Below are 23,132 nucleotides of genomic sequence, written 5' to 3'. Positions count from 1 at the left end.
TCTTCCCATTTTCTAGACTAAATAACAAGGCCTGGCTCCTCCACAATCGATCTCCCCTAGCAAGTAATGCAAAAACATTTCATATAAATGTTGTAGTATACTTAGGATCCCAGACACAATCCTTGTACTCGGCAAAATGTTGCATTATTTTTCTCTTTTATCTTATTATTCCTGTATGACCTGCATTTCTTTATTCCACGTCATATATTTCCAAATTTCTGAAATCTATACATTTGTCCATGTGTATAATCACCAAAACACAATAGCTGTGTAAATAGTAACTACTTGGAAATAAAGCTTTTTCTGGTATTAATTTGAATATTTCATAGATAAAATAGACTAAAATTTGTACATCTAAAATCTTCCATGGTTTGGTATCTGTTCTCCACACAGCCGTCCTGTTTTCACCTTTGAAATCATGCCTTTCTTCTCCCTTAATGCACTGCAGATCCTGGTATAGACAATACAGTGTTCTGTGCTTTTTGATTTCCTGTTAACAACTTTGCTAATGATGGCTGACTTTCTTTACCTAATATGCCAAAGGTGGTAGTAATAATAATAATAATAATACATTTTATTTAAAAAGGCGCCTTTCTGGACACTCAAGGTCACCGTACAAAACATAAAAAGTGTCAGAAAAAATAAAAATTATAATTATAAAAACATTTAAAAACATTTAAAAATACAGAGGCTGTGACAGTGAAATTGATATTTTTAAAGAGAATAAGCAATCTTGAACAGATGGGTTTTGAGTTGTATTTTAAAATGGAGAATTGAGTCCGTATTTCGAAGTTGGGGTGGTAGAGAGTTCCAGAGGCGGGGGGCAGAGCGGCTGAATGCTCTGCTCCCCATGGTGGTGAGACGGGCGGAGGGGACAGACAGGTGCAAAGCAGATGAGGATCTAAGAGCACGGGAGGGGGTGGGAACATGCAGGAGGTCTGACAGATATGGGGGGGCAAGATGGTGAAGTGCCTTGAAAGTCATCATGATAATTTTATATTGAATGCGGAACTGTATGGGGAGCCAGTGGAGCTGTCGGAGGACCGGAGTGATGTGGTGGATAGAGGGAGTTCTTGTTATGATGCGAGCAGCTGAGTTCTGGACCAGTTGTAGTTTGTGGAGTGATTTCTGAGGAAGTCCAAAGAGGAGGGAGTTGCAGTAATCTAGTCGGGAGGTGACAAGGCTGTGCACAAGTATGGCAGTAGTGTGTGGGGTAAGGGAGGGACGGAGGCGGTTGATGTTTCTTAAGTGGAAGTAGGCAGACCGGGTAATGTTATTTATATGGGATTGGAAAGATAGTGTGCTATCGAGGATGACACCCAGACTCTTAACCTGGGGGGAGGGGGAGATGGAGGAGCTATCAATAGTGACTTGGAAACTGTCGGTTTTGGAAAGAGTTGATTTGGTACCAATGAGGAGAACCTCGGTTTTACTACTGTTTAATTGAAGGAAGTTGTTGGTGAACCAGGCCTTTAATTCACAGATGCAATTTCTGAGGGAGGTGGGCGGAAGAGAGGACGATGGCTGCGTGGTGAGGTAGAGCTGGGTGTCATCAGCATAGCAATGGAAGTGGATGTTGAATTTACGGAAGATATTGCCAAGGGGAAGGAGGTAGATGATGAAGAGCAGAGGCCCCAGAACAGAGCCCTGGGGCACACCTGAGGTGACGGGGGAGGGGGTGGATTTGAGGGTCTTCAGTTGAATGAACTGAGTGCGATCAGAAAAATAAGAAATAAACCAGTCCAACGGAGTAGTAGCACTTCAACCCATCAGAGAGACAGAAGAGGGTTTTTGTGGATAGTCCACACAAACATTATTGAGGAGCAAATGTATTGGTGTACATTCCACCATAAATGCAGCAGACTCTGCGATGCAACCACAGCTCTGAAGTCCACATTGCTGTCATTTGTGTCTGCGCATGAACATTTAGGAAAGACAAGGTCTGTGTTGACTCTAATGAGCAAACATGCCAGTTTGTAGCAGGTTATGCAGATAGGTTTGCACACAGAGCTGCAGTGAAGGGGGGTTTATGTCAGTTTCGCTGCTGCATCACCTGTATGGACCACCTATCTGTAGAATAAGCTTTTTGGATATATCCAAACTTGGCTTTTTTTGGATAGTCTCAGTGTCAGCTTCAACACCCATTCCAGATCTGTCCCTCCTCGAGATGAACCGATTCCTACAGTTTCCTGCAGCACATTGACACCATTGGTAACCAGCCACATGTTCAAACTTTATTGAAAAGGTCAACATGGTAGTTTAAAAGACTACTAATTCCTTTGTCCACACACACACATGCTACTTGTTTACTATCTGATCTGCTCACAGCCACGCCCAGCCACTGAGATTAGAGGGACCGAGTGTGCATGTCACAGGATTAGACCTTGTGATGTCTGTAGTTTGCTGTTGTATGTCCCATAAAGGCTTTGCATGGAAGCCTGTTTGCACTTTGATGTCATACTGTATTAAATCCTGATAATTTGTTTATGAAATTGTCCCAAAAAATTGCATTCCTAAAAAAAATATTTTTTCTTACAAATATAGCCTTATAGTGGTACTGCTTAGCTGTTTTTGCAGCCTTGTAGCTCTATGACATCTTTTTTTTTTTTTTTACTAATCATCCCTATGAAATCCAGCTATTAGTTATTGAAATCCATTTCCTCATCCTGATGAAAAATACCCATCTGTTTAATGGTGTGTGTGTTATTATTAAAACTTGTAATACTGCTTTAACAAGATGTTTAATACCTCTGTTCATTCATTTACAAAACCAACATCCTTTAATGGTTTATTTTGAGTCAACTTTTCCTTAATGCCTTTTTTTTTTCTATTCAAACTCAGCAAGGACTGCTTGTTGTTTGGGGAGCTTAGTTCAAACATTAACTCTTGATTAATATGGAGGCATTTGAATCACTGGTCAGTTATACTGGGTTTTGCCCATACACTGGGTTAGGATTTTTGTTCGATATACTGCTGACTGCTCTTCACCATTAAAGAAGCTATAGGAAAGCTTCCTATCTTACGTTCTATGCTGACATGTTGAAAAACATGCTTATTATGTAGGTTTGAACAAGAGGAAATAAAGGGCATTTCTATGGAACACCATGCATTGTCATTGGTTATGTCACTTTGTCCCGTATTATCCATGTGTAACTGGGTGTCTTATTTTTACTACCTACTTATTTTTACTTGAATAACTCTAGTTTTATTAGTAAGATAAATGTGAAACACTTGAGGATTACTATTTGTTCCCCCAGAGGACACAGGAAACAGGAATGCACCGATATTAAAGCTAGGCAATAAAACCATATCAGTACTGCAATATAGACCTGAACGATATCAATAGAAAAGGCTTTAGATAGAATTATTTTTTAGTTCAATAAACTTCAAACAAATTTTCCAAACAAATAATTTTTTTACGTTCACTGCAGCCTTGATGCTAAAATCCGATTTTTTTGTGTTGCTGTCCACATTTCCAAATACCGTATATGCGACTTGTATGTGATTTCTTGTGTGAACTGCATTCATACAGCTTATGTGTCCCGCATTCGCAGTAGAGGGCGCAATGGCGTCACAAGCCAGCGTGCTTCGTGTTTACGGAAGTAAACCTGGATGTATTGCTGGAGCGCATCTGTCAATCTTTCCAAACCTTAAAACCTCAATCTTTTCAAGATGGTTTAAAAAATACTGCTCTCTGCATCATCGTCCGCCATGTTGTTTGTTTTTCTTGTCCCTTCTGTGTAGCAAGACACAGAAGAGTGACCTATGTAGGTTACTAATGGCGTTCAGATCGGATGATTGCGATCAGGCTGTTCAGACACAGGTTGCATTGAAAAGATCAGGTTCGTATCGGATTCAGGACCACATGGCCAAGTGGCCTGGGTCGCATTGGAAAAAATGGGATCTGTGTTGTTCAGACTGCCATGAAAAGATCAGATCCACGTCGCATGTGGGCAAAAAAATTGGATTTGGGTCACTTCAGTCTGCAGTGTGAACATAGCCAAATAGTCGAAGAAGAAGAAGATGCCAAAGAAAGAAAAAGGTGCATGGGATATAGTATATATAGTGCATCCACATATGACAGTTTTTTTTTTTCTTTTTATTATATCTAGTAAGATCATTATACAGGGTATAATGTTATTTCAACTGACTGATATGAATTTAGATAGTTCTATCTGACAGCCCTAACCGAGGTCTGTATCGGTTCCGATCCCTGTGAATTTTCTCATACTTGTATCTCTAAATGTGCTGCGACAATTAAGGACTGGATACTACTAGTCTTGTTTTCCCTCTGACTGCTGGCATTAGTTGGCTGTTTTAGTTTGCGCATGAAAACTCCAGCCCAGTATATGGTAGGGATGGGACGATTTATGAAGACCGTCAGAATCGTTCGGTTCGACTGTCTCGGTTCGGTTCGCGTGTGTTTTGTTCGGTTCATGCGCTGCTCCTTTATCTCATAGAGGAAGCGTTTACACTCCAGAGCAGAAGGTGGCAGTGCTGCGACCAAAGCCAACCGCCAGTAGTAAACAAGAAGAAGAAGAAGCGAAGCAGGGGAAAAAAATCAGTTGTTGTGGAGAATTGTGTCGGACTGGCGAGTGGGAAAGAACAGGAGTTGGAAGACGCGCCAGCAGCACTTTATAGGTCTGCTGTATGGGAGCGCTTTGCATTTAGAGTGACCTACGATGACAGCGGAAAGAAAGTTGTGGATAAAAGTGCAACAGTGTGCAAGCATTGTGCAACACGTTTTGTTTATGCTAACAGCAACATGTCATGCTAACCCCGAAATTCCTCATACTCCGTCAGCAACCCCAGCTGCGCTCCAGACCGGCTGCTGAGAGCAAAGCCTACAGCCCCCACTGTGGCTCCCTCCGTCCGCTCCCCTCTGAGTCCCTTGGAGATGGTAGAGAGCATGCGCCAGATGATTAAATTCAAAGCAGCAAAACATACAGAAATGATCCAGGGTTTCTGCGGATCATTTAAAATAATTACAATCCATTATTTTTTGGGGGATTTTTTCATTAATTTCATAAATTTTTATGGGATTTCGGTGTAACAATCAACATGTACAGAATCGAACCGAAAACCGTGACCAGAAACTGTGGATCGAACCGAATCGTGGATTTTGTGAACCGTTCCACCCCTAGTATATGGCAGTAAAAAAAACAGAAAATCCAGTTAAAACACAAAAAGAAGCAGCAGCGGGTAGAGATGCGATGATCCGATACCTGGACTCGGTATCGGTTCACTGAGTAGCCGGATTGGATATCGGGCAAAAGAGACAGATTAACAAATTCAACCCTCTTTACACTTTACAAGGAATATTTATTTTTTCTGCTTATGTGCCCTTTATTTGTTTATGAATAATATAGTACATTTCACATCTGTGTGATTTGTTGTTTTTTTTTAATGCAAAGTTAATGATTAGCTTGATACTCTCACTCACGTGGTATACAGTTCTTTTATTCAACACCAGTGCAGAGTTAGTAGATGTGCTCAGCCCAAATACCGGTTTTGATCACAAAAAAAAAAAAAAAATAATAATTGGTGCATCTTTAGCAGCGGGAGCAAGAGCAGCATTAGCACATTAGCTGTAGAAACTCCTTAAAGAGGACGGTGTGACTTGAAGCAGCCATACTGTAAGGAGGAGCTAAGTTAGCAGTGTGGGGGTGTTTCTAAATTAATGAGGATAACAGGAAGGGCATGGAACTACCCTGGTTAGCTTAGCATCCAAACTAGTCTGCAAGCAGAATTTGGTACTCAGAAACCTTTGAAAGCGCAGTTCAAATTAGTGTCTTTTTGAAGGCTGACTGCAAGTTAGTTCTGAAAATTTAAAGAGTTAGAAAATGTTCAGCAAAGTTATCAAGGCGTTTAAAAACAAGGAAAGGGAGTATTATCTTAAGTGTACTGGGTTCAAGGTAAAATTCCATCTTTATCTATACCCAGTAATATGATTGAAACTCTACGTAATGAAAAAGCTTCTATATAGCAATCAGATTGGTACTCTGTATTTGCAATTACTAAAAGGTCAGCACTTCTGCATTTTGGTTAAAAACGTGTGTTGCATCTCCACTGGGAAATATGCCAAGCAATCAGCTCATCATCATACATGTCACTGCATTTCATTGGTTCGAAATATATCTGTATTTGAGGCTAATGCATCTCTTGGCTTCTGGTAAAATGTGTTTTCAAGAGATTGTGAAATCACAAATCTCACGACAAATCATTTTCCTTGAAAGGAAAGCCCATGCCTACTTTAGATAAAAAGTTAGAATCATGAATTCGTGGTCCAGAAACCATCTTCTCTATGCCTCTCTTGCTTTTTACCTTCCTTCATCTATCCTTCATCCTCTACATGGGTAATGACTGCTTCTTGTAGGCTTGTTTTTGTAGCCTGCATGTTGCCTCATGATCTCTAATTACACTTCCTTGTTCTCTTTAATGGATGAATGGAACCAATTCTTTGTTCCATAGCAACATACAGGCCTGTATCTTTCTGCTCGCAGGTGTGAAATATACAAACCAATGTCAGATAACCAAATGCTAAAAAAACAAAACATTGAAGAACTTTATGATTGGCCTTACTTATCACTCTAGTGAGGTAAAACCTGTGCTATTTGCATTCTTCCTTTGCATTCCACCAGCCATTCTGTTGAGATTCATTATGTTCATATCTGCAGAACTTTTTGCTGCCACTGGAATAATAAGATTTCAACAGCATTTAACCAAAATAAACCACTGTAAGCACTGGCTGGAAGCTCCCGTTCATTAATATAGAACCCAGGGGAGTACAGGACATGTTAGAGGTTAACAAATGCAGGTTTTCATGACTTTCAAATCAGTCTGTCTGTGAAATATGCTTCCAAATTATTTATCCATTATAGAAGGAGGGGGAATCTTCTTTGCTTTCTGTTTCTCAATTTACACTATGAAAATGGCACAATTATTAAACAAACGTGTAACACGAATCCAGTTTAAACTTAAAGAAAAGTCAACAAATCACCTAAAACAACTGGCATGTATGGGTGTGGAAATGCATGCGCTAGGGTTGCAACTCGTGATTATTTTGCAAATTGGTTCATCTTTCCATAAATTTTTCAATTAACTGATTTTATAATCGGACAGCCAAAGGTTCCTTAAAGAAGATTTTTTACAAAATTAAACCAGGGGAAACTGAAAGTTTTCCATTTGAGGAGTTCTAGATATATCATATTGACGAACGAAAAAGTTTTTATTTTAAATACAAAATGTTTATATATTTATTTTATTTTTTTTTACAATATTTGTATAATTATTGTAGGCTTGTCCCGATCCGATCCACGTATCGGATCGGGACGCCGATATTGGCAAAAAAATGCGTATCGGCAAAGCATGTAAAATGCCGATCCAGACTGCCGATCCAGTTTTTTTAAAAAAATCCGGTCCGTATTTTCCAGTTTCGCCGATTGAAACGATCCATTCCACTATTTTGCGCCAGTGTTTCCCTGTTTTGCATTTTTATTAAAACTTACAGTAATACTTGCACCTTTAACTGTTTACGGTTTTACTGCTCACTGTGCAATTTCAGATTGCTATTCATAATTTTGTCCAGTTTGTGTTTATCTCTTAATAAACAGGTAAGTTTGTTGTTACCAAGCATTGTGTTTTATTCAATCTCACCTAATTTAGCTGGCTAGATGTTATCAAGAGTACTAAAACCCTTTTTAACATGAGTCTTACAACTAAGGCTAAATACTTTAACTTAAACTTAAATACATGCTCGGCTAGGCTGGTATCGGCCAGTATCGGTATCGGATCGGAAGTGCAAAAACCTGGATCGGGACATCTCTAAATTATTGTACTATTTTATTACTATATTTATAATAATAATTGGGTCAATGCCAGCCGAAGGCATATTTTACAATCTCTATACTCATTTCATGAATAATCGATTAGTAAATTAGTTGATGATTATTTCAATGATCGATTATTCACGATTATTGTATAATTGTTTCAGCTCCAATGTCAACACATGGCTGCTGAATGCATTAATGAATCAGTAAATGAATCTGGTACTACTACTGATGGCATTGATTCACTGAATTCAGTGCTTTGATGTTTTTTGCATTCCTCTAACTCCAACCTGTCTCTTGTCACTGAGGGTTTTCATGGCAGTATAACAGTCTGGTTCCTTCTCTGTCTCTGCATTTATGAAAGTCATAAATGCGGAAGAAGTGTCATTTCAAATGGTTTTATTCGAGAAATATCTGCTTCAGGTGCTGGCAGGAAACTGTATTGAATCAGGGTGACATTAATGAGCAAATTTAGAAGGTAGAGTTGAAGTCTGTGTCCATGCTGGTGTGAAGCTTTTTAGTTTTTATGAATTTAAACAGAAAGTCTGTCATCAGGGTATATGTGTCTCTCTTAGTTTTGTCTTTAGGAAGTTGTTCCATGTTAAATACCCCATCATGCTCAGCAGGGGTTTGATATAGCTTGTTGGACTTTGAAATGAAATGGGGCCCCAGAAAAAGTCAGGAACTGTTTTTATTGGGTTGAGTTGGATTGTCTTGGCAGCAGAAGCAAGAAGAAATGGTCTAATATTGATCTTGGATTATGTCTCCCCTGCAGTGATGTTAGCCTTTTATATAAGATATTTTAGGACGGTCAGCCGCGGTTCAACAATCCCAAAATGAAAACATTGTTTTATTGGAGACATTGATAATCCAGTTGATTTACTGCTTTATTGCTTTGTTTTTCTACTTCATTACATGTTAAAAATCCAATTCAGTTTTTTATTTTCTGTTTTGTTTTTATAATGGGCAAAAGCATAATTTGCATGTTTATGGTTTCATTTAAAATAGAGATAGACTGGTCTGCTAATATTTGACCTGTTTTAGCACTTTTTGCTTTGATTGGACGATGTGTATGTGTTAGCTGATTCATTAGTGCAGTGGTGCAGTAGTGCTCTTTGACGAACATTAAAGCTCATTCAAATGAAAATTACTCTTAATTAAAAACAATTATCATTAATGAACAGTATGTAATAATTTTATGTTTAAAGCTTTCAGAAGTTTGAATTCTGAATATGACCGGACTTTTCCTTTAAAAAAAAAACAATAAAAAAACCCGGTATCATCCATCTTTAATATAAAATGCACTAAGTAGCGGGAAAAAGCAGCTTGCCTTAGACCTGCATTGGCTTGTGAAGTACCCCTAAACTGTTTCTTATCTTTATCGCAGTACATCACTTAGTTCAGTGTATTTCATTAAGACGTGTGGTGATAAACCACACCAGCAGTGTATGGTTGTAAACAGAAATGAAAAGGACGCTTTGTTTTTCACCTTTTTGTGAAGTGAATACTGAATATGGTGTCGTGTTCAACCCTCTTTCCTCTGATATAACTAAATGAAGCCAAAAGCAACCTTGACTTCAGCCATTAATAAACAAAGTCCAGTTATGAGTAATTTAATACCTGTATCAATATCATTATTCTGTGTTTCGTTACAGATCATTAGAAAACAAAGAGCATCAGGAACAGTACCTTTTTTAACCTTTAAACTTCTACAAAGCCTGAACAAATAACAGCTGGCGAAGGGTGTACGAGTTGAGCCGGTGACGCAGACATTTTTGATTTATGCTCAATATTGAAGCATGGTCTGTGCTATAATCTCCTCCTCCTTTCCCTAAATTTCTTCATATTTGTTTTGATATACTTAAATGCCACATAAGCTGTCTTTGATTCTCACTGCATGTGTAGTGAAGGATTATCTTTGAATGCGCCCACACCAAACTGTAGGCCTACTGTCCAACTGTAGTATAATGTCTCACAAAACACTAGGGTTGTTGGAACAAATCGCTTTGGCGATATATTAGGGATGGGCACTTTACAGAAAATAATTTATCAGATCATCCAGAAAAAAAAGCCTATAGTCTGTATTAGGGATGGGACGATTTATGAAAACCGTCCGAACCGCTCGGTTCGACTGTCTCGGTTCGGTTCGCGTGTGTTTTGTTCGGTTCATGCGCTGCTCCTATTTCTCATAGGCGAAGCGTGTACACTCCAGAGCAGAAGGTGGCGGTACTGCGACCAAAGCCAACCACCAGTAGTAAGCAAGAAAAAGAAGTGAAGCAGCATAGCCGGGTGTAGCAGGGAAAAAAATCAGTTGTTGTGGAGAATTGTGTGGGTATGGTGAGTGGGAAAGAACAGGAGTTGGAAGACGCGCCAGCAGCACTTTATAGGTCTGCTGTATGGGACCGCTTTGCATTTAGAGTGACCTATGTTGACGGCGGAAAGAAAGTTGTGGATAAAAGTGCAACACGGTGCAAGCATTGTGCAAGATGTTTTGTTTATGCTAACAGCAACATGACCAACATGTCATGCTAACCCCGAAATCCCACATACTCCGCCAGCGCCCCGCTGCGCTCCAGACCGCCTGCTCAAAGCAAAGCATACAGCCTCCACTGTGGCTCCCGTCCGCTCCGCTCTGAGTCCCTTGGAGATCGTAGAGGGCATGCGCGAGATGATTAAATTCAAAGCAGCAAAACATGCGGAAATGATCCAGGGTTTCCGCGGATCATTAAAAATAATTACAAATCATAATTTTTTTTTTGGATTTTTTCATTAATTTCATTATTTTTAATTTTTTCATTAATTTTTATAATTTTTATAAATTTTTTTATTTTTCGGTGTAACAGTAAACATATACCGAACCGAACCGAAAACTGTGACCTCGAAACCGTGAACCGAACCGAACCATGGATTTTGTGAACTGTTCCACCCCTACGATATATATAGTGACTTTCAGCGACGCAATATAATATTGATCTTTCAGTTGCTAGTATCGATTTTGAAAAAAAACAAAACAAAAAAAAAATTTTTTACCTGAAACAATAAAGGAAAATGGGCTACCTCTTGAAACACCCATGCAAATATTCACCCCTACAGAACACTATATTACTGATACTAACACTATATCACGGTTGCTAAGAAAAATATTGACCGATAAAATATTCTGGTGGCTGGTAGAATTTTCACTCTCACTACAAGGCTCTGCTGCTTTCTCTTCTTGTTAACGATTGGTAATGTTTTGTTAAGGTTTAATAAATGTTCCATTTTTGGTTTAAGTAATTTTTATCATCTAAACGGAGGAAGAGGAAAGGATTCCTCCTAAAAAATCATCAGCATTTATTGGGAATTTGTTAGACATCCTATTGGCCTTAAATAACCTTTATCTGGGGATCTCTAGAATATCCATCCATCTTCTTTACACGCTTAATCCCAAGTGGGGTCGCGAGGGGTGCTGAAGCCTATCTCCAGCTGTTAATGGGCGAGAGGCGGGGTACACCCTGGACAGGTTGCCGGTCCATCGCAGGGCCAATTAACCTCAGTCATCAGTCATGTTTTTTGACTGGGAGGAAGCCGGAGTACCTGGAGAGAACCCACGCATGCTCAGGGAGAACATGCAAACTCCATGCAGAAAAACCCCGGGCCAGGAATCGATCCCAGAACCTTCTTGCTGCAAGGCAGCAGTGCTGCCCACTGTGCTTCTGAGCAGCCTCTCTAGAATAGTAGAATTTTATTTTAACGTTTGCTTATGTATCTGTTCTTGTATTATTTATGATGCTATTTATTTTGTCTATGCAGCCATCGTTTCTGGCTTCTTGCGTTAATGCCGTCAGCCGTCAGTGTTGATAAGGCTGTGGCCAATAAACTTCCTTAAAGAGTAGTAAATCTTATCTTTGTTGGTATAAAGCTTGCAGCTCAACACTGAGTCTAAGTTCATTAGATTAGTTGGAATAAGATTTATGTTGGGGTTTCACTTCACAGAACGACAGGCCTTTTGTCTTGGAAACAAAAGTTCACTGCTCCTGCATCAGATTCTGGCTTCTATAGTTCCCTCTATTGACTTAGTGGGAGTGCTTAAACTCATGTTGACATACAGTGTTTTTCTTTGGGTGATGATTGAACTTACAATAACAATGGAATCCGATTACGGTTTTCTGATAACGGAGTTATAAACACCTGCCAACAAAATGTAAATCATTACTGAAAAACATAACTTTATATCAGAAACGGATCTCAAGATTTGTGGACTGGTGGAATTAGAAGCATCTCCTGATCCATGTGGATGATAAGAGAAGGCACATGAAGGTGGAGCCACCAGATTAACACCGGTCAACATCTGGAGTACTGCAAACTAGATAATCCACGCCTGTAAGTATTTAGGCATTCTCCAGAAAAATATTTTAGACTAGTGTGAACATTGATGCTCTTCACAGGAAAGGTTAGTCCAGACTATAGAAACATGCTTTATGGTTCAATGTGTGCTTCTGAAGGCCCTTTTTGACTCGGTGGTGCCGTTAGATATCTGCTACGGCGGGAATGTTGGAGAAGCAGCTTATCTACCACTGAGAGGAAGAGGTTGGGATTAGGTGTGTCAGAAAATGGATGGATGGAGGCTTTCAACTCTTTAAATCTTCTTACTCAGTTGAACATGTCTTTAAATCTAATTAGGGATTTTTTTAAATAGTCATACAGTATTTTTGGTCCTTACTATTCCGTCTCTTTATCATTACTTTGTTTTTGTATTTTAACCTTGTTAAGAATCTGTATATTCCCATTAGTTTCAGGAAGTAAGACTTAATAACTTTGTATGATGTTTTTGCAGCCTACATGCTGTCCAAGAATAGGCCTCACCTGCTGATGCATTACCGTGTCATTAGTGTTGTGGTGCTACTGTAATGCAGTCTTTCTCAGACGCTACTATGATGACTGTGTTGTTAAAGTGGTCGTTAACTATTAAGATGGGAGCCGAAGAGGATGCTCTCCCACATTAACAGAGTGTTGTGTTTTTTAATCTAATAGTGGGGGAAATATTACCTGTTATTATCAGTTAGCACCGGGAATTATGTCCTGATTTGATAGACCACTGATGTCCAGATGGTAGAGGAGACAGCCTGGTTCTCAGTTATGTCCAATGAACCTCAGTCATCCCGGGAAAATGGAAAACTGAGGCCTAGGTTTTACTTAAGAAGACACACTGACGACTAAAAAAATCATTAACGTTTAAGTTAATGAGGTTCCTGTAAGGAAGGTAAAGATATTAACTGCTCGGGATGTTTTTGCACTTACTGGAATATTTAAAAAAAATCCTCTGTAACATTCTTTTTCTAATAAAAGCTAATGATTTGTCATTTCTTCTAAATCTTGTAAGGTTTGCAGCTTTATTTCTGTGATAAAATATAATAAAAGGAAAAGAAACATGCTGCAAAGACCTGGGCCAAATTAAAAAATGATACCCTTTAAGTTAAACCAAGGTCAAGTGAGCATAAAATGGTGACCCCTAGACATGCTTCTGTCTTTTTGTGCGATGATTGTTAAATGTCTGGTTTGTGCAGCTTGTTATTTAGGCGCTGCCATGTGAAACGTGCGTCCTCCTGGCCTAATCTCTGGCTCTATTTTTAGGTTTGGGGATGATGCAATTGAGCCAACAGAAGTAAAGGCATTCTGTTGATGTGTGTGTGCTCTTGTCTCGGCATCAGAGTGAGGACAATTTTTCCTATTTCACCATCAAATCGAGGACCGCTTGTTGCAAAGAGAGGTCCTGCAGAGCTATTTTGATAACAGTTAGCTTTAGAGCTAAGGTGTAGGGTGAAATTTGTTCTGGGAATGTTTAGGTTAAGGGTTATTGTTGTGGTTAGAGAGAGGGTTTAAATTGACTGAAAATAGATAGGAGTCAACACATGGTCCACTCTACATACAGACGAGAATGTTTGTGTGTGCATGCATACAGAAGAGGGGGCGGTCGCTGCTGCAACTGAAGGCTAGCATGGATGTGCGCAATTCCTCAGTGAATGGTTAGGATGTGTGAAATCCTGCAGCGTATCAAGAGAGAAATCTGGATCTGACAACACTGCAACGTGCATTAGATATCTTCTGTCACATAAAACCGTTTGATTGGATGTTAGTTTTTCTGAAGGCTGCAGGACTCGCTCCTTCTGTCCTATTCACCTAACAGAAAGGTATTATGTTCCTCTCTTGTTGTGTGTGTCTGTTCGCCAGACTCCTGTTCTTTAAATTATAGGTCATGTTTTTAATAGTCAATGTTTGTCTGAGTCAGAAGGCTGTCATTACATTACAGCAACCTGTCGGAGAAGCAGGATCCTTAAACATGTTGGTAATCCCATCTCCTCTTCCATCATGTGCTCAGAATAAGCATGTCTAAAGGTTTATCAGTCAAACTTTATTTGTTATTATTCAGTCAAGTAAAACACAACATGCTCTTAACTGGACACAGAGTAAAAAGTATAATTATAAAGATCATGTAGAATTTAGAAGAGACAAAAGTTTATCAATTATTAGTGACAGGAACTGTGAAAATTGCAGATTGATTTTCTCCAGATTTCCCTCTGGAATGGTGCTTTCCCTGGTAATTCATAAGCCTACAAGAACATCCCTGATCTCAGTCATAATGCACCTCGTGGGATTTCTAAAAGGTGGTTAACATTTCCAAATCCAGAAGAGAGAAGAGAAATAGTCCAGACAGAGAGCTAATTATTTTGGACATCGCTTATCGGAGCACATTTGCTGTTCTCCACCTACCTCTCCTTACTTCTGCTGAAAGTCTACCTCCCTCACAGTCAGCATTTGAAACAGTTCAACTTGATTCTTCTTATTCTGTTTGTAATAACATCCACACTGAAGAGTGTTGCTGTCAGTGTTGTTAAATCAAAGAATCGTTTGTCACTGCTTGTTTGTTACTCTTAAGCTTCCTTTTCTAAATGTATCTATATGATATTTTGTACTTTTTCAAAATTATGTATTTTTATTTGCAATGGTTTTTCGAACTGGGAACTTCCTACACGGCCAGTGTTTAGGAATAGATCAAAAATATATCTCTGTGATGTGCAACATATGTGCATTTTCTTTAATTTCTCGGCTGTTGCCATTATGTTGAAAAGGTTAATCCATCTTGAGTATATTTACTGCCGCCTCCTGTGTTGGTTTTCTCTAATCTGGAGCGGAGAAGTGCTTTTTGTGAGTTATTGTTACCAGAAATAAAAGAACAAATATTAAAAGAAAGAATATTAAACAAAAAAGTGTTGATTTTGATTTTGTGGCCCTCGGAGGGGGCCGACGGATCCAAACTCTTTGCCTGCTGGCTGTTTTCACTGCAGCGAGGAGTTGGCAGCGTGTGAAAAGGAGGCCGTCTGACCTCTGTACCTGTTGTACTTTCATCACAACTCCCAGCCAGGACTGCAACTACATTAGCTGACATGAACTAGCTTAACCTGCTGGACATTTAGAATGCAAAGCTGCCTCAGAGAAGTGGGTCAGTTTGTTTTGTAACCATTTGGCTGTTTGTCAAACTGCACCGTGCAGATGATTAGAAGGAAACATCATTTCCTGATCAGTGAATAGATAACTGAGAATAACAATCTGAGGTTTTCTTTGCTGTTATTTGAGTTTAGACAAGGTTTAAATAACCATAAATATTTCTTTCTTTCTTTATCTTCTTTTCTGATAAACCAGTCAGTTGCATCACTCTACTTTTTCATCCTACTTTTTCCCCTAAAATGAGCAGGTATTCTGTTTTTGTATTTTTATTTAAAATGATTACTTAATTCCAAATCATATGAATTTTATTTGATGATTAGAACTGATCTGGACTTGCATTTTTTTTATTCATCACATACCATAATTGTACTAAATTAAGCACTTTTTATTTTAATTTTTTTAACAATTTGAACTTGAAACAAGCCGGGCGAGTTTCTGTTCCATCCCTGGGGGCTGCATACAAAGCAGAACTGCTGCCTGTTTTGAACTGTGATCATCACTCCTTTTTTCAGCCATCATTGCCCCTGTTGTTTTGTGTTTCTTTCCTTAATTTAAATGCCAGCTTCACTATGCACTTTTCAGTTTAAATGCTCTGTTGGTGCATTTTTCTGTCCAACATTCAGAGTTAGACAGAACATTCATCAAGTTGTAGCAGAAATATCAGAAAAGCCACACATACCAGAGAACGTGAATGATCTTGTCTCTCTCTAAGGATTAAAAAGTTGAAAACATAAGCATTAACTGCAGCATGTTGTTGCATGTTTAAAATAGTACATGAGGGCTTCTTATGGGGAGGCACATTGTTAATCATAGTCTGTTGTCTTCGCTCCAGTCGTTTGCTTCTGGCATTTTTTTGTTTTGGGCTGAAAAGTTCTGTGTATAAAGTAAATTTTTAACTAAGACATATCCCTAAACCCATCCACCTGTTTACTTCCTATTTCACATTCTGAAGCTTGAATGCCATCGCTCTGTCCAATATTTTGTTTTAAAGTTTCAAGTTTTCTCTCAGAATTACCTAAAGTGTGTTATCTTTCCTAACCAGCCTCCTGCATCGTGGCTCAGGCAGAGTTAAGGTTGATTTATGGTTTCATTGATTGAATTAAAACACCTTCTGACATGCCTTTTATTTCAGTCTGTTCTTGTTGTGTGAAATCGTGCAAAATTGTAAAGTTTGATTTTTGCCTCTCACGGACAGAAACTAAATGGTTTGATTTCATGTAAAAAAAAAAAAAATGAAGCTCAAGTTGTTATGATGCTTTTAGCGTTTGTTTGTTTGTTTGTTTGGGATTCTGATTGGGTGGAAATAAATTTTTTTTTTTTAAAGAATTAAAAAGTAAGGTGTAATCTAAGGCATTTTTTAAGAAAAACCTATAAGCATTTCTCATAAGTCAGTTTGAGTTTGAAGTTACGCTAATGGTTTTAATTTAATTTAATTTTTTTTTCACTTCTTTGCATTTAAAATGGTAATTTACCATAACATGAAGTAAAAATATCGAATAAACTGCTCTGGTTGCCCGACTGCAGGTACCCAGTTGACCTTTTTTGTTTACACACCATAAATGTGTTGCAGGAGACCAGGAATTGTACATAGGTAATCTAATTAACCAGCTGACATTGTGCAGCAACAGGTAGGGGAGGGGCGGTGCTACATTTGCACTGTCACTTTGAAGCATTATAATGTGATATTGTTGCTTATTTGGATAAAGACGCAGCCTCTAAAACTGCCACAGGTTTGGACACCAGTACATCCACTGGTAGATGGCTAATATTATGACAATGATTAGGGCTTGATTATGTTTTACCGCTCTAATTATTATGGTTTGATCCATAAAAAAGAATGCAGAACCCTTAAAGTCTTATTGTAATTTTTGCTTGTATGTTTTTCCTTTTGATTAAATCTCTCCTTTTTCTCTTCCCGTCTTTGTTAGAATGAAGATGCTTGGGGCTGGGAGTTAAAGCCCTCCTCCACCTGAGGGACGCTGGTACAGAGCTGGGGCTGGCCCCCTGCCTCAGGTGGGGGTGAAGGGCCCTCACAGCCCTTAGTGGGTCTGGACCATGGGGGATGGAGGGACCAGTGCAACCGGAGGGATCAACCGATCCCATGTCCTGTTTGACAACTTTGTCCAGGCGACCACGTGTAAAGGCACCCTTAAGGCCTTCCAGGAGTTTTGTGAACATCTGGAAGTGAAGCCCACCGAGCACAGGATCTTCTATCACAAGCTCAAGTCCAAACTTAACTACTGGAAGGCGAAGGCGCTCTGGGCTAAGCTAGACAAGAGGGCCGGCCAGAAGGAGTACAAGAAGGGACGTGCCTGTGCCAACACAAAGGTAAGCCTGCCTCACTGGAAACTTGATCGGTCATGTAAAGCATCCACGGGCGGCTCCTGTTCCCAGTGAGACTGGGAGTCAGATCATTGTGGGAAGACAGGACGACAAAGCAACAAGTCCATGATTTGGATGGGAAGACAGCTTGACTGAGATATCTACTTTTTTTTTTGTTATTTTAGATTAGCAGCTCATGCTAACAGATCACCTGGCACAGTACTGGTAAAGATTAAGAGTGCTTTGACCTTTTTCCCATTCTGCCACATCAATAGCACAAGACTTTGAACCATTTATTTGTTAGAAGGTAAAGCAGTATTTTTTTTTTAGGTTTAATAGTTTATAGTTAAAGCTACAAGTCTCTCTGACAGATTCGCACATCTACTGACTTGGATTTTAACTCATTCTTCATGGCACAGTATCTCAGGCTCAGACCTGGGTTGGCCTTGAACATCCGCTTTTAGGTGCTGTTACTGATTTAAGTTGAAAAACAGGTAAGAATTCTTCAAACTAAGCTATTGCTGTTAAACAATGGTCCTTGGTGGGCCATTCTCCTGCTACCTTCAGATGTAATCCTGTTAGCGGCCTGTTTGACATGATCAGGTCATTAGCAGGACTCTGTAGGCCTGGAGTTTGAAACCCATCACCTGAATCGATCTGTGTGTTTAGGGTGTTTCTCCTCCTGGAAACTTTATCTCCAACCTGAAATAAAGTCTTCAGCCGTCTCCAATTTTGTACGTTCATTTTTTCTTAAGAATCATTCCAAAGTTAGTCAAAGCTATGGTTTATTAAGCCTAAAGTAAAGCATCCCCACATCATGATGCTGCCACTACTATGTTTCTCAGTGGTGATAATGCTGTGAACACATCAAAGTGAGGTTTTTCATGTAGGCTAAAAAAAGCTGCATGTTGGCATCTCTCCTACAAGCCATTTTGGACATATTATAGCCTTCTTTATTGCTATGATTGGCTAAAACCAAATTTGGTAGGCGTGCACTAGTTGTTTTTTCGTCCAATCAGCTTGGAAGGTTCTGCTCAGAGTGAGTTCACATTATTTATGTGACTTGCCAGGTTTAGGAGAACGGATCTCTGTTTAAATTATCCTGTGGTTTCAGTGTCTGATCATTGGTGCGGGGCCATGCGGTTTACGCACAGCCATCGAGCTTGCTTTCCTGGGGGCCAGAGTGGTCCTCCTGGAGAAGAGGGATGCGTTCTCCAGAAACAACGTGCTGCACCTTTGGCCCTTCACCATCCACGACCTCAGGGGCCTTGGAGCCAAGAAGTTCTATGGGAAGTTCTGCGCTGGTGCTATCGATCATATCAGTGAGTTCAGACCATAATCTTGCTGCTCCTGATGTTGCTCCTTTAGTTTCCAATTAGTTAAGTTATTCGGTTGGAATCTCACCACTTTCTCTTGGTTTTAGGTATTCGTCAGCTTCAGCTAATGCTGCTGAAAATGGCCCTGCTGCTGGGAATAGAGATCCACGTCAACGTAGAGTTCAAGGGTCTTATTGAACCCCCTGAAGATCAGGAGAGTGAGAGTAAGTGATTTAAAATGGTGCAGGAAACCGGCCGAGAAGAGAATACTGCTTTCATCAAACAAATATCTCTCAGCTGCTGCAAACCTGGCACTGAGGATGCATTTCTGTCTGGTTACACATGCCTGTGTTCCCAGGGATAGGCTGGAGGGCTGAGGTCCACCCTAAGACACACCCTGTCAACGAGCTGGAGTTTGATGTCATCATTGGAGCAGATGGAAGGAGAAACACACTACCAGGCAAGTTTGCATGCACGGGCTGGAGGAAGAACATTCGTAATGTATTTTTTTTTTCTTCCTTTAACTAAACATTGCAAGGCCCAAACAGTTCTGCCTGTTGTTCCCACTTAGACGCTTGAGTCACATACGATCATTATGTCACTCATTTACAGCTGCAGAAGGAAGGCTGACCTCACTCTGCTCTTTATGTGTGAATGAGCGTTTGTGCACATCTGGATGCACGTTTGTTTGTGTTTAGCAGCAACATTAAACCTGTTGTGAACAAGAGAACAGGAATGGGTCATCTAGTTGTCTGTTTCTACTCTAAGCTTTGTGGCAGAGAACCATGATGCCTTTCTCCAGAACTGAGCTCTAAACCCCATAAAAGGAATCCATATCCTCCCTTTGAGAGGTCCAATTACGTGAATACAGTGTGAACAACTGGAAACTGTTTACATTGTTCAGATACAGAAAATCTGGCCACAATTAAATGGTACGGCATGGATTATTTGTTCTAGAGGCAGTAAGTTGCTCTAATTCAGTGCTATATTTTCCTTTTGAAATGTTAATCTGTTCTGTAACTGTTGGTGTCCATTAGCCCAGGCTGCTGATCTCATTAGTTCTTCTGTTTCTACAGGATTTCGACGGAAGGAGTTCCGGGGGAAGCTCGCCATCGCCATCACCGCCAATTTCATCAACAGGAACACAACGGCAGAAGCGAAGGTGGAGGAGATCAGCGGCGTGGCCTTCATCTTCAATCAGAAGTTCTTTCAAGATCTCAGGGAGGCAACAGGTGAGTTCAGCTCTGCCTGGCTTGCATCCTACAGGCATTTCTTGCTGTTTTTCTATGAGTGGAAATGGCCTGATTGAATAACGTGGGCTCACACTCTTAGCGGTACGGCTGCAATGTAGAAAGTCATTTGCCCAGCTACTGCTTCAGATTTGCTTAAGAGGAAAAAAAGACATGGAATCGTGCTCTTTTCAGGAGTTGTTGAGCATAACTTGTTATCGGTGGACATAATTATCCCTTTTCATCATCTAGTAGCCCTCTGTTTCTAGTCCGCCTTCTTATCAAGTAGGCGTTGGTTGGTTGGTTGATTTTATTTTGAAATTCACTGGAACTTCCTATTTGGTGTTTGGAGCTTTTTGTGAAGACTACTGCAGTGTCTGTTTAAACTTCCCTCATGCTTAAGAGAGAATTCCTTAATCTGCAAGGCCTCAGTAACCGCACCCGCTCTGCACCTTGGCTGCTATGAGCTTGCACATTGATTTTAGTGAATTGGCACCTGCACAGCAGCCTACCGTGTTTAGTGTGAGCTCGGTGTAATTCTTCTGACCAATGCCACTATGGACGTGATTGCAGTTTGAAATTACAACCTGGATTTTGGGCGGGATTTACAGATGAAATGCAAAATAAATCTTAATACCATAGAAGTTTTGTTAGAAATATCTGGAAAACATTTCCACTTGTTTCACGTTACAGCCTCTGTCTTTAGGGTTGTAACATAGTGGTGCCCAAGTCCAATCCTCAAAATCTTTAATCCTGCAAACTTTATTTGCATCCCATCCCAAAACACCTGGATCCAATGAATGGTCTTTGACCAGGCCTCTGCAAAACTAAATGACAGGATAACAACATAGACAAATAATACTAAAAAGGAATAAAGGTTTTTAACACTCTCTGCAAGGAAAGCGTACATTTGAACCCTTGTTGATTGAATATTATCATTACGAATGGTTCAACTCACAAATCAGTACACTGAAATGATTCTTCCTCTTGCAGAATAGCTGAAGCTCAGTTTGATTCCATGTGATTTAGGTCTGGACTTTGACTAGTCCATTGTATAACATGAATATGGCTTGGTTTAAGCTAGTGCTGTCTAAACTTTTTGTCATATGTGCCAAACATCCAATTTAAAAGTGCTGTTGCTCCAATAAATGTAATGTAACTTTTAATGGACTACTTTCATATAATTTTTATTTCATTTTCCGCTCCTATATCATCTTATATTATTGATCTGTATCAAAAATTACTTTAGACTGATGAATACTGGGTGCACAAGCCAGCTTTATGGTTTATGACCTGCTCTTCAGTCCCTGTTTGAACTTTTACTATCAAACAAGTTTTATAATAAAAACCAATACATTTAGAAGTTGTATTTGGATGAATATGTTTAATAAAATGTGAGTGTCTTTTAAAAAGCAAATGTTTTTATTCAGCACAACAAAGAGAGCTGCAGATGCATAAGTAAATAATCCCACAGAAGGAAGAATATGGGGCGGACCAAATGTTCCAGAACAGTGAAATTCACTGGTTTGGGACATCCCTGCTATCCAGCATGCACAAAGTTTAAGAAGCACCTGTTAACCGTGTGCATTCACATCGCATTACTCTTATGTGACTTTTTTTTGGGGAGCTAAAGCTGATCTCACTTCTTAAGGATATTTGTGCTGCATTTCAAGCATCCAGTGCTGATTGTGAAGGAAGATTTAGTTTAATGAATATTATCTAAACAGCAACAGAACGCTCTTAAAGTGGCATATCTAGAGAACTATTGAAGAGGTTAGAAGGATAGATTGAAAAATAGACCAAATTTAAGTTAGATTTTTTCATATTTTAGTAACATCTATTAGGTTTTTTATGGATATTATAATAAAAAAGGATTATATTATAAATAAATTGTTAGTAGAAACTCTTAATCTTAACAAAAAGTTATGTGTGAACGGTGTAGCGTCTCATCTCTTCAGGAGCGGGACCCCCACCCTGGGCAAAGCAAGACTTTTACATATGACTTACTAAACATCTCATGACCAACAAGCTTTTTGTTTTTTAATTATAAGTGGGCCCGATCATTTAAATAAAAGGCAAACTAATGAAAATTGCTGCTGTAATCTCCTATTTTTTTAACAAGCTGTTTAAGTTTGTATGAAACCGGGTTTAAAACAATTCTAACATTGTGTGTGGTGTGATCATCTGATGTTGCTCACAGTAGTCCTCAGTGAACTCAGACCACACACACACAGAAGTATTCCATTCATTTAATTGGTTTTCTTAGAGTTCTTGAGTCCAATGCCAGCCTTCCTGTCGGGTTATTGCTGACTTGACAATGTTCCCGGTGCTCCGAATCCCATAATTGCTGCTTCCGTCCTGAAACGATGACAGGACGGGCAGCTCTGACAGTAAGCTAGAGAATTGTGTTCTGTTTCTGACAATCCATCTTTTTTTGTTTTTGTCTTTTTAGGTATTGACCTGGAAAATATTGTGTACTACAAGGATGACACACATTACTTTGTGATGACTGCCAAAAAACAGAGCCTGTTGGAGAAAGGAGTCATTCTGCATGTGAGTGATCAAAGCCCGGCGCTCAGTGTGGTGCTCTCCGTGTCATAACTGTTGGGTCTCATTCCGCTCCTCTTTAGCTGACATAAAAGCGGCGTACACACAGAAACAATCACATTCAGAATGATGTCACTTTAGAGGGTTTTTCTTTTCCAGCGATTCTCTTTCATTATTTCGTCTTTATTCTTTTTGATTTCGCCAAGCATTGGTTTAATGGTCAGACAGAGCCAACAGTGGAGCAGCCTGCCAGCTCATGCAGTCTCTTGAGTGCTGATGTCCTCACTATACACGGTAGCTTCCTGTCTCTGGGCACTTTCCACAGGAAACAGGAAAGGCCTTTTAAATGCCCGTCTTCATGTGCAGAGAAAACCGTGCCTTGGTCCAAACGATGTCTGCGGTAT

The 23,132-nt window shown here is 39.6% G+C and overlaps 1 protein-coding gene across 36 annotated transcripts in view; it reads left to right on the top strand.

Annotated features, from left to right (window-relative positions):
- Positions 1-23,132, top strand: part of mical3a (microtubule associated monooxygenase, calponin and LIM domain containing 3a) — a 144,221-nt gene that overhangs the window by 46,486 nt on the left and 74,603 nt on the right. For 20 of the 36 annotated variants that reach the window (XM_038290936.1, XM_038290932.1, XM_038290930.1 and 17 more), the window contains exons 1-6: positions 17,370-17,642; positions 18,751-18,958; positions 19,060-19,176; positions 19,311-19,412; positions 20,029-20,184; positions 22,634-22,734. In XM_038290936.1, coding sequence (XP_038146864.1) covers positions 17,370-17,642; positions 18,751-18,958; positions 19,060-19,176; positions 19,311-19,412; positions 20,029-20,184; positions 22,634-22,734 — 957 coding nt within the window. Of the gene's footprint in view, positions 1-17,242; positions 17,643-18,750; positions 18,959-19,059; positions 19,177-19,310; positions 19,413-20,028; positions 20,185-22,633; positions 22,735-23,132 lie in introns of those variants that run through there. The other 16 variants (XM_038290904.1, XM_038290906.1, XM_038290940.1 and 13 more) reach the window with 1 other exon arrangement.

The sequence above is a fragment of the Cyprinodon tularosa genome, unplaced genomic scaffold, assembly GCF_016077235.1.
Source record: "Cyprinodon tularosa strain WSP-4 unplaced genomic scaffold, ASM1607723v1 ctg290, whole genome shotgun sequence".
Lineage (NCBI taxonomy): Eukaryota > Metazoa > Chordata > Actinopteri > Cyprinodontiformes > Cyprinodontidae > Cyprinodon > Cyprinodon tularosa.
This window is presented reverse-complemented; position numbering and strand designations above follow the sequence as displayed.